The sequence below is a fragment of the Salmo salar genome, chromosome 25 (genome assembly GCF_965601325.2).
Source record: "Salmo salar chromosome 25, fSalSal1, whole genome shotgun sequence".
In the NCBI taxonomy this organism is placed as follows: domain Eukaryota; kingdom Metazoa; phylum Chordata; class Actinopteri; order Salmoniformes; family Salmonidae; genus Salmo; species Salmo salar.
The window spans coordinates 41,635,646-41,653,812 of NC_138315.1; the positions used below are offsets into that span (position 1 = coordinate 41,635,646).

The 18,167-nt window shown below is 43.6% G+C and overlaps 1 protein-coding gene across 4 annotated transcripts in view; it reads right to left on the reverse strand.

The window, feature by feature from the left end:
- Window positions 1–18,167, reverse strand: part of LOC106586756 (POU domain, class 2, transcription factor 1) — a 34,733-nt gene that overhangs the window by 14,823 nt on the left and 1,743 nt on the right. For all 4 annotated transcript variants that reach the window (XM_082969159.1, XM_014174349.3, XM_014174347.3 and 1 more), the window contains exons 2-3: window positions 4,221–4,292; window positions 1,140–1,231 (exon numbers count right to left, since the gene is read on the reverse strand). In XM_082969159.1, the coding sequence (XP_082825285.1) occupies window positions 1,140–1,231; window positions 4,221–4,292 (164 nt within the window). The remainder of the gene's footprint in view (window positions 1–1,139; window positions 1,232–4,220; window positions 4,293–18,167) is intronic.

An 18,167-nucleotide genomic window follows, 5' to 3' on the forward strand; every position in this document is an offset into this window, starting at 1 on the left:
AGATGAACCTCCTCTAGATAAGATGAACCTCCTACAGATAAGATGAACCTCCTACAGATAAGATGAACCTCCTACAGATAAGATGACCTTCCCAGAAGACATGTCATATAGAAACAGACCCATAGTACAGTCAACTCCTGATAAGTGTAAACTCTGAGTGTAAACTGAGTGCAATACTGTTTTCCAGTCCCAATATATCTGCATTCTTTTACAACTGCATGTTGAGGTTTAGTCCAGTCTCGAGACGTTGCATTTATCACAAGTCGTCTGTTCTCTGTACACCATATCGGTATGTTTTTAAGTAAATAAGGATGTTGACTGCTACTTATTGTATACAGACGCCAAATATCTAGTGGTCAGATTATTGATTAGAGAAAGACCCATACTTTACTTTTCACCCTTGGAGTGTAGAAGAAGTGGAAAAACATTAACACACCAAGACAAAACACACTCCCACTGACAGATATCCACAAACACAGGGTTTCAATACTAGGTAACCTATTGAAGGTATTGTCTTAACAGAAAATGATCCACAGAGAACAGCGAGAGGAAGGAGAGAGGGAAGGAAGAAGGGAGAGGGTGAGTGAAGAAGTTAATAAAAAATAAAAATGTATGCAGTGCATGTGAATTCTGCATAGATTTGCATATTCTCCGCCATCTGTTTCCGAGCAACGGCAGAGCAGCTAATTAGCATACAGGGTTGATTAATCTGCCTTGTTCCTAGCCGATACCGAAAGCGCCTAACTCATTTAAATGCACTGTTCCTGTGTGTGTGTTTGTGTGTCGCTGTTACCTGTTGGAGGAGAGCCTGTGTGTGTGTTTGTGTGTCGCTGTTACCTGTTGGAGGAGAGCCTGTGTGTGTGTTTGTGTGTCGCTGTTACCTGTTGGAGGAGAGCCTGTGTGTGTGTTTGTGTGTCGCTGTTACCTGTTGGAGGAGAGCCTGTGTGTGTGTTTGTGTGTCGCTGTTACCTGTTGGAGGAGAGCCTGTGTGTGTGTTTGTGTGTCGCTGTTACCTGTTGGAGGAGAGCCTGTGTGTGTGTTTGTGTGTCGCTGTTACCTGTTGGAGGAGAGCCTGTGTGTGTGTTTGTGTGTCGCTGTTACCTGTTGGAGGAGAGCCTGTGTGTGTGTGTCGCTGTTACCTGTTGGAGGAGAGCCTGTGTGTGTGCGTTGGTGATTGCGCTTGTGGTCTGAACCGTCTGCCTCTGAAAGTCCAGTCCATTCGTTTGGATTTCTGAGAACAGAAAAGCAATCAAGTCATCAGACGAACAAAATAAGAACATTTTAAAAACTCACCCCCCCCTCACATAGCACTCTCACCCCCCCCTCACATAGCACTCTCACCCCCCCCTCACATAGCACTCTCACCCCCCCCTCACATAGCACTCTCACCCCCCCCTCACATAGCACTCTCACCCCCCCCTCACATAGCACTCTCACCCCCCCCTCACATAGCACTCTCACCCCCCCTTCACATAGCACTCTCACCCCCCCTTCACATAGCACTCTCACCCCCCCTCACATAGCACTCTCACCCCCCCTCACATAGCACTCTCACCCCCCCTTCACATAGCACTCTCACCCCCCCTCACATAGCACTCTCACCCCCCCCTCACATAGCACTCTCACCCCCCCCTCACATAGCACTCTCACCCCCCCTTCACATAGCACTCTCACCCCCCCTTCACATAGCACTCTCACCCCCCCCTCACATAGCACTCTCACCCCCCCTTCACATAGCACTCTCACCCCCCCTTCACATAGCACTCTCACCCCCCTTCACATAGCACTCTCACCCCCCCTTCACATAGCACTCTCACCCCCCCTTCACATAGCACTCTCACCCCCCACTCACATAGCACTCTCACCCCCCCCTCACATAGCACTCTCACCCCCCCCTCACATAGCACTCTCACCCCCCCTCACATAGCACTCTCACCCCCCCCTCACATAGCACTCTCACCCCCCCTCACATAGCACTCTCACCCCCCCTTCACATAGCACTCTCACCCCCCCTTCACATAGCACTCTCACCCCCCCTTCACATAGCACTCTCACCCCCCTTCACATAGCACTCTCACCCCCCCTTCACATAGCACTCTCACCCCCCTTCACATAGCACTCTCTCCCCCCCCTCACATAGCACTCTCACCCCCCCTTCACATAGCACTCTCACCCCCCCTCACATAGCACTCTCACCCCCCCCCTCACATAGCACTCTCACCCCCCCCTCACATAGCACTCTCACCCCCCCTCACATAGCACTCTCACCCCCCCCTCACATAGCACTCTCACCCCCCCTCACATAGCACTCTCACCCCTTCACATAGCACTCTCACCCCCCCTTCACATAGCACTCTCACCCCCCCTTCACATAGCACTCTCACCCCCCCTTCACATAGCACTCTCACCCCCCCTTCACATAGCACTCTCACCTCCCCTCACATAGCACTCTCACCCCCCCAGTTTCACATAGCACACTCTCACCCCCCACCCCTAGTTTCACATAGCACACTCTCACCCCCCACCCCTAGTTTCACATAGCACTCTCACCCCCCCTTCACATAGCACTCACACCACCCTTCACATAGCACTGTCTCACCCCCCCGTTTCACTTAGCACTCTCACCCCCCCAGTTTCACACAGCACTCTCACCCCCCACCCCCAGTTTCACATAGCACTCTCACCCCCCCTTCACATAGCACTCTCACACAACACCCCCCCCAGTTTCACATAGCACTCTCACCCTCCTTCACATAGCACTCACACAACACCCCCCCCAGTTTCACATAGCACTCTCTCTCTCCCCCCCCAGTTTCACATAGCACTCTCTCTCTCACCCCCCTAGTTTCACATAGCACTCTCTCTCTCACCCCCCCCAGTTTCACATAGCACTCTCTCTCTCACCCCCCCAGTTTCACATAGCACTCTCTCTCTCACCCCCCCAGTTTCACATAGCACTCTCCCTCTCACCCCCCCCCCAGTTTCACATAGCACTCTCCCTCTCACCCCCCCCCCAGTTTCACATAGCACTCTCTCTCACCCCCCCCCCCCCCCCAGTTTCACATAGCACTCTCCCTCTCACCCCCCCCAGTTTCACATAGCACTCTCCCTCTCACCCCCCCCAGTTTCACATAGCACTCTCACTACCCCCCCCCAGTTTCACATAGCACTCTCACTACCCCCCCCAGTTTCACATAGCACTCTCACTACCCCCCCAGTTTCACATAGCACTCTCTCTCTCTCACCCAGTTTCACATAGCACTCTCTCTCACCCAGTTTCACATAGCACTCTCTCACCCCCCCCCCCCCCAGTTTCACATAGCACTCTCTCACCCCCCCCCCCCCAGTTTCACATAGCACTCACAAATCAACACGTGTGGAAAATAATGCACACACTGACATAACACAAGCAGTGAAGTAACACAAGCAACGCCTGTCCTTCCAGTTCTCTGCTGCCAATGACTGGAGCGAACTACAAAAATCACTGAAGCTGGAGACTCATACCTCCCTCTCTAACTTTAAGCACCAGCTGTCAGAGCAGCACACAGATCACTGCACCTGTACATAGCCCATCTGTAAATAGCCCATCCAACTACCTCATCCCCATACTGTTATTTATTTATTTTGCTCCTTTGCACCCCAGTATCTCTACTTCATTCATCTTCTGCACATCTATCACTCCAGTGTTTAATTGCTAAATTGTAATTATTTCGCCACTATGGCCTATTTATTGCCTTACCTCCCTTATCTTACCTCATTTGCACACACTGTATATAGACTTTTTCTATTGTATTATTGAGTGCATGTTTGTTTATTCCATGTGTAACTCTGTGTTGTTGTTTGTGTCGAACTGCTTTGCTTTATCTTGGCCAGGTCGCAGTTGTAAATGAGAACTTGTTCTCAACTAGCCTACCTGGTTAAATAAAGGTGGGAAAAAGTAGCCTCTAATTACAGCACAACAACAACTCACTGAACCTCTCACGCCATTAGGTTTCTCCACATACACACACACAGACACACAGTGGGATGGGCATGGCTGTGTGCAGAGTGCAGACCCCGGCGTGTGTTCAGAGGGCAACAAACAGGACCAAAGGTTTTCAAACAGAAGACCATTACCTGAATTTATAGTCTAATGGTCAAGGTCCTTTTCATTTGTGACCAGTTGAAGGAGTTACAGACAGGCAGAGCAAAGCAGCAGCAGGTTACAGCAGGTAACTCACCTGTGTTTCCGTCCCCACTCTGACTCTCCATTCCACATTTACTCGTTTCCGACGCATTACTCATTCTAGAATCTGGAAGAGGCAGACAGAGAGAATTTTACTCAACGGTCATTGACCCTCTAAAAGCAACGCCCCCACCATCCCAAAACAGACCCTAAAGCCGACATCTTCTAAAGATCGGATGTCTTCTATCCTACTATAATGACACTAGACACATCCCACTCCTTCAACAGAGCATAATGTTTTTTAATAGGCTAAACACACACAGTAATAGAGCTCTACAACGCAACCATTTGACTTGCAATTGCTCCTAAATATTTAGCTGTGGGACCTGGAATTTTAATGTAGGAGCACCAGTGCCCCTTGAAAACACCTCCAATATTATCCATTGTGCTCCTAAATGTTTTCGTGTGCGCCTACATTTTCCAACTTATTAGAAAGCACCATTAAATACAGTGATAATCAACATCCTCAACCAAGCAAACGGCAAATAACAGAGACCCTGGAGCATGTGTTTACATCCATAAAAGCCCAGCAAGAGTACATTTTCCCCCCTTTTGACTTGGTCCTTGATGATCTCTCTCTCACATACACACATCCGCATACAAACACACACTACATCGGACCCCACGACTCACCCACTTCTGGTGCCCCTTTATTTTCCAGCATGGTTGCATAAGCTAGAGGCAGCAGATAGGCTTGGTTCCGCCGGACAGACCCTCCGTCAGGCTGTCCAGTCGGCACACTGCCCCTCCCACTCCTCCCTCTCTGCTTTCCACTGGTCAGCGAGCAGTGTACAGTACAACCACAAACACACAGACCACTGCAGTCCAACGCACAACACTGAGATACAGCCTCAGTACTCCACGGGAACCAACAGCTCTTTTTCTCTCTCTCTTTCCTTTCCAATGGACTCCCTCTTCTTCTCCGACTCTCTCTGTCTCCTGTGCGCGCCAGGAGTGTCACGACTACTGGAAAAGTTCTCTCTCTCTCTCTCTGTCGAAAGGAAAAATAAACGATTGCAGCTGGCAGCTCTCTCCCCCTCTCCTCTCTCTCCCCCCACTCTATAATGAAGTATAATCAGTATTCATCTGATTAAAGCAGTATGCAAATCAAGCCCTGCCTCGTTAGCGATGCAAGGCTTTGAAGTTCTGCGAGTGACTCGTTTCACACCGGGCTCTGAAAGCTGTCTGCATAATTTAAAACCACCATAAATATGTATTATCTCATTAGCATATTAATTGGATGGCTTTTTGGAGGATGATAAAAAAACAGGGGAATAGGAGAAGAAAAAAAAGAGAGATGGGCTCAAAACAGGCATACAGCGTAGGCGGGAGGGGGAGGGGAACAGAAAAAAAACAATTACCAGCAGAATACAAGCAGCAGATTAATTAGCTAAGAGGGCCTGGTAAAAAGGATGAGAAACAACTTCCCAGAATTCAGTGTGAGGATTTTCGGGCGGTGGTCTGGGAACGTTGGCATGGACAGGTGGAGGGCGCGAATAGAACTAATAGAATGTCTCGGACCGCTGGTCCCAAACTCCCCCAGGAGACACAGAGACCAGGCCTGGCTATTAATGAGGGGTCTGTCATTACTGACGGACCCCTCGTGGCTATGGCATTCCACTCTGCACAACTACTGAGAGAAAGAGTGAGAGAGTGAGAGAGAGAGAGACAGAGAGACAGACAGAGAGACAGAGACAGAGAGACAGACAGACAGAGAGACAGAGACAGAGAGACAGAGAGAGAGAGAGACAGAGAGAGGGAGAGAGACAGAGAGAGAGAGACAGAGAGAGAGAGACGAGAGAGAGAGAGACAGAGAGAGAGAGACAGAGAGAGAGAGACAGAGAGAGAGAGACAGAGAGAGAGAGACAGAGAGAGAGAGACAGAGAGAGAGACAGAGAGAGAGACAGAGAGAGACGAGAGAGAGAGAGAAGGGGGGCAACGGGTACTATCGGCTGTTTATGAAGCGTGGGAAGATTAGCATATTTCGATTAGCTTTAAATTCCATTAGATTCGTTTTTCGTGTTCAGCTGGCTTTTTTCCCCCTCTCTCTTTTTAATTCAGCGTAGAATAACATGCCTTGGAACATAACGTGGCATGCAAGCAGGCACCCGACTGACAGAGTGAGGTGTCAAAGCAATGTTAGAATTAAATCTCCATTTTCTTCAGAAGGCCGATTTAGGCCAGGTTACAACACTTAAACCGTCTTTCTCAAAGCCACAGCATGTCTCAACCACCAAATCTCCTACAGTTTTGGGTGGATAGATCTCTGAAAAAGGGGGAGCCAACGTGTGGCATAGCCTTGCTCAGAGAATCCTCAACAGAAAACTAAACCTTCTTCTCTTTCCTCGGCTCCCCAACTACAACTATTCCAACCACTCCTTCACAAAATACTTCACACCATTGACCAGGACAAACAGAGACTGAACAAGGGACATGACAAAGCAGACCTGAGGACAGTAGACTAACCAAACAGTAGCCATGCTGGGGCCTGTCCAGGACTAACCAAACAGTAGCCATGCTGGGGCCTGTCCAGGACTAACCAAACAGTAGCCATGCTGGGGCCTGTCCAGGACTAACCAAACAGTAGCCATGCTGGGGCCTGTCCAGGACTAACCAAACAGTAGCCATGCTGGGGCCTGTCCAGGACTAACCAAACAGTAGCCATGCTGGGGCCTGTCCAGGACTAACCAAACAGTAGCCATGCTGGGGCCTGTCCAGGACTAACCAAACAGTAGCCATGCTGGGGCCTGTCCAGGACTAACCAAACAGTAGCCATGCTGGGGCCTGTCCAGGACTAACCAAACAGTAGCCATGCTGGGGCCTGTCCAGGACTAACCAAACAGTAGCCATGCTGGGGCCTGTCCAGGACTAACCAAACAGTAGCCATGCTGGGGCCTGTCCAGGACTAACCAAACAGTAGCCATGCTGGGGCCTGTCCAGGACTAACCAAACAGTAGCCATGCTGGGGCCTGTCCAGGACTAACCAAACAGTAGCCATGCTGGGGCCTGTCCAGGACTAACCAAACAGTAGCCATGCTGGGGCCTGTCCAGGACTAACCAAACAGTAGCCATGCTGGGGCCTGTCCAGGACTAACCAAACAGTAGCCATGCTGGGGCCTGTCCAGGACTAACCAAACAGTAGCCATGCTGGGGCCTGGCCAGGACTAACCAAACAGTAGCCATGCTGGGGCCTGTCCAGGACTAACCAAACAGTAGCCATGCTGGGGCCTGTCCAGGACTAACCAAACAGTAGCCATGCTGGGGCCTGGCCAGGACTGAGTCAAACAGTAGCCATGCTGGGGCCTGTCCAGGACTAACCAAACAGTAGCCATGCTGGGGCCTGTCCAGGACTAACCAAACAGTAGCCATGCTGGGGCCTGGCCAGGACTGAGTCAAACAGTAGCCATGCTGGGGCCTGGCCAGGACTGAGTCAAACAGTAGCCAGTAGGGCATTAGCCTAGTTTGTTTGAGTACTTTTTCAGCCAAGGAAACTTATGGCTAAACATTCTCTTCAGAAGGCAGATTTAGGCCAGGTTACAACACTTAAACTCTCCAATGTTTTTCTCAACCAAAAAGGCCATATCAGGTCGTTGTTGCTAATGACTCAAATGTCCTGCATGGGTTCTCAGAAACTGGTTCAATTCAAATACTGGTTCAATTAGGGTGGAATATTGGTGCTTTGCCTCTGAATAAGCAGGCCTTGCAGAATATAATATTACCAATCAATACAACATGTAGGCCTAAAAAATGATCTTAGAGAAAACCAAGCTACAGAGACCCCATCTTCCTCCTTCCAAACCGGTTCACTACTCTACCTCTCTTAAAGCCAAACAAAAAGAGAAAACAGAAGCGTTCAGAAACAAAAAGGCAAATATCAAAACACACATTAGAAGTAAGGAGAAAGACACTTTATTTCAAACGCAGTTGCTAGTGTCTTGCAAAACCCAAATGTGGAGCGTGAACAATGCATTATGCAAATATTTTAGCAGAGAGAATTTTAAATAGGTAACTCATTAGCGCGGTTTTATTGAGAGTGAATATAACGGAACAGTTAATGTGAACGGAGACATTCAACGTGACATGAGGCATAGCGAGCGCAGAATAATAAGTATATATTCAAATTCCACTGACATTTAACTTCACCCATGGTATGTAAGTCACGGCAACACTACAAGCTAAGTTCCCATTAATATCATAGTCGAGTTGAGCCTATGGGCCTAAACTACTTTGTTAGAACAGTACTTAGCATGTTACAGTGTCTGCGTTAAGGCATTTCACTGTTCTACAACTACGGTGACCAAATGTTTCTCCATTTGTCACAGGTAGGCTAGTTGTTGGTAGGCTGGTGTAACTCACAAGTAACGAGAGTTGTTACCCCCCCCCCCCCCCCAAAAAAAAAGACAGGAAATGGGGAGCTATAGAATGTGTGGAAAAAGCAGAGGCCTGAGTAAGGATGTGTCTGATCCTATCTATCATGTATTTCTGTCCTCACTTTTGAGTAGGCTAGCCCATTTCAAGCAGGTCTACTGGCAACCCTGATTAAAGTACATTCTAAAAGATACCTGAACTACGCTATATATTTTCTCTAGCTATGCTATATTTGTTATTTGTACAAAAAAACGAATTTAGTGGAAGAACTGTGCCAATGCCAACTTTGATAACAGAATTACAGTAAAATCCCCCTCAGGTTTTAATACGAGCACGTTGTTAAATATTTGCTCTGAATTAAAATTCAAAGATGTCTGCAGAAAGAATGGGGTGTCAGCTATGACATGGCACCTTGAGTTTGAAAAAATCAATTTTGGTTATTGAACTACAGTAAATGAAATGGATTTACAACCGGAACGGAATTACGGTAACGGAATTACATGATGGGTCCCTATTTGTACAACACAGAAATACATAATTCTGGATTTGAATGTTATTCTCCTCATGTTTCACAAGTTTCGCAGCAGAGCGCTGTAGAGTACAGTGCAGTACAGCAGAGTAGAGTACAGTACAGTGGAATTCTGTAAAGCAGAGTATAATTCAGTACAGTACAATATACTCTACTGTACTATACTTTTCTTTACTGTACTACTGTATTGTATTGGACTGTACTCTACTCACTGTACTATCCAAACGTGTGAAACACAAGTCTATAAGTATAAGCATTTCGCTACACTCGCAATAACGTCTGCTAACCATGTGTATGTGACCAATAAAATGTGATTTTGATTTGATAGGTTCAGATTTGGTCCAGTTCGGTCGCGGACGATAACATCAAGGGCAGGGTGAACTGACCAAATGTCTTCACCTTTTCAATGTCCATGGACGTCCGGTGCTCAGTGGGTGAGGATACTGGTTACAGTAAATGGAAAGTGAGGGGTCTCACGGGTAGGTGTTAGAAACAGCTGGGAGAGGTGACGTTAACCAGAGGGGGGAAGAAAGAAAGAAAGAAAGAGAGAAAGAAAGAAAGAAAGAAAGAAAGAAAGAAAAAAAGAAAGAAAGAAAGAAAGAAAGAAAGAAAGAAAGAAAGAAAGAAAGAAAGAAAGAAAAAAAGAAAGAAAGAAAGAAAGAAAGAAAGAAAGAAAGAAGAAAGAAAGAAAGAAAGAAAGAAAGAAAGAAAGAAAGAAAGAAAGAAAGAAAGAAAGAAAGAAAGAAAGAAAGAGCAGACAAACTGTTTTAACACTTGGTTTGACCACCAGATGACAGAAACACAAAGAAAACAGTTATGAGCTGAACATAACAGTATGCCAGTGGACATCAAATGCGATCAGAAATCACATCAAACACTTATCATCAAAACAGTATCATGCTTTTATAACTCACCACACTGTGATCGATCAACTTGAAGAAAGAAGTTGAACAACAGGCTGAAACTGAGTGTAAAACATGATCGCTGTGGATGTTGTTTCAAAGCCTAACAACGAAATGGACAGCGCTTTCTAAGGTGATGATTCATTCAAAACACCCATATGCATATTAGAGCTTATGCATATGTATATGAGCCCAAGCCCAGGGGAAAAAAACTGAATTAAAATAATGACTGTGCTGTTATACAATACATAGCCTTATCGCCTTCCGCATATTACGCACACGGGGGGGAAAAAAACATTTTAAAAATAATGATAAAAGATTTAAGATGCCTTTGGTACATAATTGGTATAGCTAGCCTATACTGCAAAATTAAACACATTCTAGTAATCACCTCTGAGTGTGGACTCAGTATTATGCTTACTGAATGGACTGGTTACCTTATGCTACGCACAAAACTTTTTATCCATGAGTCTGGGAGAGAACGTAGAGGCCTAGGCGATGATGTTGGTTCATTGATTGTGCAGGGCGGCTTACGGAGTTAGTCTACAATCATAGTGCATTTGTATTTGATTTTGAATAGCCTAGTAAATAGCGCATTTTTTTATATTTGTTATAATTAATAGGCTGACACGTTACCTGTAGCTACAGAATGTCTCACCACCGTGCGTTTCCAGAACCTCCTCTCTCTGCTTTCTTGAGCGCACAGAGAGAGGGGCTGTCAACAGTTTAATGAAATATGTTTTGTTGTAAAAACATGTTACTATCGATTTCTCAAAAGATATTTCACTTGGTTTCCCAAATGAAGCATTGGGTAGCTGCAGGAACAGAGTTGGAGAGCCCATGGCATACAGAGTTTGGGTGGAATATCACCTGTTACGCAGCAAGAGGCTACATGCTCCTCAAACAGTGGTTGATGCGTGGAGTGAAAGTGTTCCTATAAGCCCAGACATTTCTATATGCAATGTGAAAGCAGAGTTTGATGTTTGCCACTAAAAAGAAGAGGATCCCACCTGCTGCTATATTTATTTATCAGCTGTTCATATTAAGCACATGCTCCGCTATAAAACTTGAGTAGCCTACCCAGCATGATAGAAAAACTAACTGCGGGATAGCGGCCTCCATTCGTTATTAGAGTGCATAGGGATGACGTCTTCTTCCCCCTGCCCTTGCTCATTTGATAATGGGCTATTCTAAATCTAAACTAATTTTACATATTAGTAAAGACCAGATTAAATTGGAATAGTCTGATGGGTGAAAATATGATCACTTGATGAGAGAACAGTGTCAAATCATCAATATCCTTTAGTCGCATCATGCAGCCCATATATGTTTTGATTTCTAAGACATTCTAAGGTTTGTATCATTCAAAACTAAAGCTGCCAAATAACTCTAAATCTAGCATATAGGACCTGTTTCAAATGATCACTTTTACGCTCAACGTGGCAACTTTATAATAACACTCACTGTGGAATGGGAAAAATATCCTTTCTATTTTATTCTTCTTACTAAAAAAATTATTTAATATAAAATAATGGCACTGCACTTATAAGCATATCTTGCCTGCTAAATAAATTAGATTACAGCCTATGACATGGCGCATAGCCAGATAACATACAGTAGGCCAACTCACATTCTATTCAAGTGAAATACATTTTCTTCATATCATGTTTCTTTAGACCTGACTAAAATAAATCGTGAATTTATTGTGATGGTGTTTATTAGACTTTTTTTTAAATGTAGATGTTCCAAAGGTGAGCATAAGCGGCGGGGCTTGTATGTGGCTTGTATGTGTGGAGGCCTGGAGATGCTAAACGTGTTTATGTTAATTAACGGTCAATTACCTTGAGACCGGCAGTTATTTGCATGACTATTACCGGCAGAAAAAAAAAATCATGACCGATACAGCCCTATTTGTGATTATTGTAGCCAATTCTGTAGCAGTAATTCTGTTCGATTTTTTTTGTAATTCCATTAGAATTACGAGTTTTAATCACTTAATAATTCATAAACAAAATTGGAATCAGTAAAATCACTATAACTAATTGGTAGGTCTACCATTACTTGTTACTTCTGTGAAATTGTATTAACCTACCTCCTTATTATGGAGAGGAATTAGAAAATATCTCTTAAGATATGTGAGTTTTTGGTAACGGAATTACAAGTCACAAGTCAATATTTCTTAAACTTACAGAATGTAAACTATTTCTCCAAAACAAAATATAAGTATTAGTTGGCAGGGATCTTAACGTCAACATCATTATGTTTGGATGTATTTCTGATACCGTTTAAGACTTTTTCAGGTAGATGTTTTCTAAGACCCTTTTCCATCTGTTTATCCAGATATCAAAGCCTTTACTTATGCCTAATTTTTAGGATGGAAAATGGTTGGAAAATGTATATATGCCTTCATTTCCCCAAAATATAGACTCTTAGCTTTCATTTGACACCCAATTTAATATGCACCTATGAACTTCACATGTTGGTGCTCATGGGTGCATTTACATGGAAATGCCCTTTCTGATTCGAGTCATTTACAGAACATCTCTATCTGCACATGACATGCTCCTCTCTAACTCCCACTCTAGAACAGCTTGTCTGTATGTACTTCATGCACACCTTTCTGATGCCCTGCATCTATTACTGAACATAATGCATTATTCACGATTACTATGTTTACATTCATGAATATTCATGTTCAGAACTCTTGGGATGGAATGGGGGTGGTGGAGATGTAAAACTGTGAGGAAGTAAGGAGGGTGAATGTGAAAATGATAAAATCATTTCTCACCCCCCCCCCCCCCCCCCCCCCCAAAAGTAGCTTAGTTCATAATTAGGGTATTTTAGAACAACATTTTTTTTTTTTACAAAGGACATATAATGCTTCCCAAGGAAGAAAATAAGGGACAGATAGACATTTATTGGGGGGGAGGGCCCACAATTTAAGTTGTTCGGAAAAAAAGGCGCCCCCCTCCCCAACAAAAAACATTTTCATGACCTCCCCTTTGCACTGTAAAATAATTGCTCACCTTCCCCCTCATAGAATGAACTCAAAATAATGTTTACGACAACAAATAACTATTGTAGCAACCCTGTGTTTATAAACGTGGATATCGTCTTCACCCCTTCAGCATGTTTTTGTCACACATTCGATGCGACGCAGGGCTATGAGCCAGAAGGTTGGAGGGTTCGCCGATCATCACAGACAAGCCTACTCTACCTCCCCGTTTCATTAGGCCTACACTACAAACAGAGTCGGCAGCATACAATGATCAGCTAGGGGGAAATCTGATTTTCAACATTTTGATGTTATAAAATACACCTACAGGTTTCTATGCCAATGCACCACACAACCAATTTAACAAACTTCAAGCACACAATATAAAGGTTTGCATTTTCAACACCACAATAAATAGACCATGTCAATCTGGACAAACAGAAAATACATCCCTCCCTACCTTGTAAGCCTACCCAGCTTTGAAGGCTTGGCTTGACCATCTCCGAATATCATTAAACTTTTTTGTATTTTGTAACAGATGTCTATTTCCACTCATCAAATGGCAGCTGCACAGTTTAGATTGATTTGATCGATTGATTTTATTTGTCAGTTTAAAAAATGCATACAGTACCAGTCAAAAGTGTGGACACACCTACTCATTCAAGGGTTTTTCTTTATTTTTACTATTTTCTACATTGTTGAATAATAGTGAAGACATCAACACTATGAAATAACACATATGGAATTTCTTTTACCTTTATTTAACTAGGCAAGTCAGTTAAGAACAAATTCTTATTTTCAATGACGGCCTAGGAACAGTGGGTTAACTGCTTTGTTCAGGAGCAGAATGACAGATTTTTACTTTGTGAGCTCAGGGATTTGATCTTGCAACCTTTCGGTTACTAGTCCAACGCTCTAACCACTAGGCTACCTGCCGCCCAGAATCATGTAGTAACCATTAAAAGTGTTAAACAAATCAAAATATATTTTATATTTGAGATTCTTCAAAGTAGCCACCCTTTGCCTTGATGACAGCTTTGCACACTCTTGGCATTCTCTCAACCAGCTTCACCTGGAATGCTTTTCCAACAGTCTTGAAGGGGTTCCCATATATGCTGAGCACTTGTCAGCTGCTTTTCCTTCACTCTGTGGTCCAACTCATCCCAAACCATCTCAATTGGGTTGAGGTCTGGTGATTGTGGAGGCCAGATCATCTGGCCTCCACGCAGACCTTACGCAACCTGGAAGTGTGTTGGATCATTGTCATGTTGAAAAACAAATGATAGTCCAACTAAGCGCAAACCAGATGGGATGGCGTATTGCTGCAGAATGCTGTGGTAGCCATGCTGGTTAAGCGTGCCTTGAATTCTAAATAAGTCACTGACAGTGTCACCAGCAAAGCACACCCAGACCATCACACCTCCATGCTTCACGGTGGAACCACACATGCGGAGATCATCCGTTCCCCTACTCTGGGTCTCACAAAGACATGACGGTTGGAACCAAAAATCTCAAATTTGGACTCATCAGACCAAAGGACAGATTTCCACCAGTCTAATGTCCATTGCTCGTGTTTCTTGGCCCAAGCAAGTGTCTTCTTCTTATTGGTGTCCTTTAGTAGTGGTTTCTTTGCAGCAGTTTGACCATGAAGGCCTGATTTACGCAGTCTCCTCTGAACAGTTGATGGTGAGATTTTTCAGTTACTTGAACTCTGTAAAGCATTTATATGGGCTGCAATTTCTGAGGCTGGTAACTATAATGAACTTATCCTTTATATCAGAGGTAACTCTGGGTCTTCTTTTCCTGTGACGGTCCTCGTGAAAGCCAGTTTCATCATAGCGCTTGATGGTTTTTGTGACTGCACTTAAAGAAACTTTCAAAGTTCTTTTTATGATCCGGTATTGACTGACCTTCATGTCTTAAAGTAATGATGGACTGTCGTTTCTCTTTGCTTATGTGAGCTGTTCTTGCCATAATATGGACTTGGTCTTTTACCAAATAGGGCTATCTTCTGTATACCAGCCCTACCTTGTCACAACATAACTGATTGGCTAAAACGCATTAAGAAGGAAAGAAATTCCACAAATTAACAAGGCACACCTGTTCATTGAAATGCATTCCAGGTGATGACCTCATGAAGCTGGTTGAGAGAATGCCAAGAATGTGCAAAGCTGTCATGAAGGCAAAGGGTGGCTACTTTGAAGAATCTCAAATATACAATTATTTTGATTTGTTTAATACTTTTTGGGTTACAACATGATTCCATATGTGTTATTTCATAGTTTTGAGGTCTTCACTATTATTTTACAATGTAAGAAATAATGAAAATAAAGAAAAACCCTGGAATGAGTTGGTGTGTCCAAACTTTTGACTGGTACTGTATATATACACAGTACAAAGATTTTTTTAAGTGACCGGGATAGCACAATAAGGTGGGGACTTAAATACATTTACAATACAGAGATACCTACCGGTAGTAGCCTAGTGTTTAGAGCGTTGGGCCAGTAACCGAAAGGTTGCTGGATCGATTCCCCGAGCTGACAAGGTAAAAATCTGTTGTTCTTCCCCTGAGCAAGGCAGTTAACCCACTGTTCCCCGGGTGCTGAGGATGTATATTATGCCAGCCCCCCGCACCTCGCTGATTCAGAGTGGTTGGGTTAAATGTGGAAGACATATTTCAATTGAATGCATTCAGTTGTACAACTGACTAGGTGTCCCCTTTCCCTACATAGATACAGACACATTCAAAAAAGGCTCCATCAGCCAGCTTTTGACATTATTTTTTAAAAGTGGTTATGGTTGGTATGGCTTTGAGTTGCTGTGGTAGTTTGTTTCACGTAACAGCATTGGAATATAAAAATGTGTTCTTACCAGATAAACTCTTCTATTTAAAACAGGGAATATTAAAGTCTCTGGCTCCAGTATTATGCTGGTAGACATCTCTAACAAAGGAAAAATAGTTGGATAGTTACCTGGGGGCTGAGTCCGTGATAATTCTGTGGACCAGGCCAAGGTAAATTAATACTAGTCTTTTTTCCACAGATAGCCAGCCTAGCTGCTTAAAATGCTCAACATCCAGATGAGTTTAAGTACAATTCTTACAAGCTTGTTTTGGCTGATCTGTAGCTTATTCTTCAGATGTTTGCGGTTGCTGGTGAACCATTCATGTGCAGGCATAATCAAAGTGACACCGGACTAGTGCAATTGCCAGTCTTTAGGGAGTCTATAGCTAGGTTTGCATCCAATTGGCGACCGAATTTCATGCAAATATTCTAAAATATATTTACAACAAACAATATGTACATTTTCCCATCAGAGTTGTATTTCAGACATTATTTTTCTGCCCCCTGGCTGAGTATAGAAAGAAATATGGTGTCTCCTACTGCCCTGGAAGAGGTGGTCTTCACTGATATATCCCTTAAACAATGTAAACTTTGCTTTGGTCCTATTATTGCTAACACAATTTCCTTTTGCATTCCCCCAATGGTCCAAATGTGGAATCCGTGCGCTTGCAGATATCATGGACAGTAATGGTTTGAGAACATTAAAAAGATTTTAAAGATACATACACATTACTAGTTTTTCTATATTTACAATTTAGGTAATCTATGTTGGCTTGTGGAGTCCCTTGGGAAACCCAACTACCGAACCATCCAATGATGGGATTTATTTAAAAAATATATCTGGGCTCCTGAAAGGACTGATCTCTATAATGTATAAACAACTTTTGGAAAGCTCATGCTCTAAGCTAGCCATTAAAAAAAGTATGGTCCACAGATGTAATTGAATCTGAACAACCCATTAACTGGAACAGAATATGGAAAAATATGACTATGGTATTCCGTAATCCGAACCGTCAATTTATACAATTTAAGTTTGTTCATAGACTGTATTTAACACCAAGGAAACGTTTCACAATGAAATTTCCCCCAACTCTTCACTGTGTCCTCTAAATCAGGTAGGCACATGTGATGTTGGAATGCCCTGCGGATAAAGACTTCTGGGGAAAAGTTACAAAATTAATTTTGAAGTGCATGAATGTAAATATTAAATGCTTTGTATCTATTATGTTACTTAATGGTGATAGCTCTGTGAATCTCTCAATCAATCAGAGACAATTATTGCTGTCAGGCAGCACTATATATAACTATTTTCATCTTTGGATGGCTGGGTGGGGTTGGGGGAATGGAAGGTTGGGGGAATGGGTGGTTGGGGGGGGAATGGAAGGTTGGGGGAATGGAAGATTGGGGGAATGGAAGAATGGGGTTGGGGGAATGGAAAGTTGGGGGAATGGAAAGTTGGGGGAATGGAAGGTTGGGAGTGGAGGCCCACAATTTTGTACTCACCTGAAAACAATAATGCAATTATTAATTGTATTGTAGTGTTGTAGGCTAGCCTAGGAAGGATAATTGTATTGTCCCTAAACAAGATCAATAGGAGTGCTTTTTTTAATGATTTCATGCGCAATGATGCACCTGGCCTCTCCGCTGCCTATCCGCTATTCCTATTTGTTCTTGTGGATTCATATTGAAAATTAAAGCAGCTTTGAATATTTTTATGTGTGGTATGATTGCTAGTTACCCTATTGCAGATCTGGACAAACAATCCACCTACCACTATTGGCACTATGAATGGTGATAGAGTGTAGGATAGACAGAGTACCAAAATACCTCGATATAGGGGAGGCGCATACAAGTAGATGAGGAACTTTGGCTAGGATGGAAGAAATTATATAGTCAAACCTGTTAAAGTGAATGTAAACCAGGGGAAAAAAACACACTATCCTTTCCAAAGCAACAAAAAAATTAATTGACCCCCCCAAGTGATGTTTTACAGTGACAAGGACAGCATGGTTTCACAACACAGCGATATGAATAAGCTTCTGTTTAATAAGAGGAATGTAACCAACAACTAAAATGTTGACACACACAAACATTAGCCTAAGCAGAAAATGGCCTAGTTCACGAATCTTTTGGAAAATGTGTTTGCTGGCCAGATAGAATGTTCATAAAAGTGAATCAAAGTCATCATAAAATACATCACATCGAGAGCAAAACAATTTGTAGGTTACTTCGGCAACTCTGTGTGTTAATCTGGAGTGTTTATTATCACGGTGAAACAGCGGAATGTGAAAAGAAAATGGGTGGG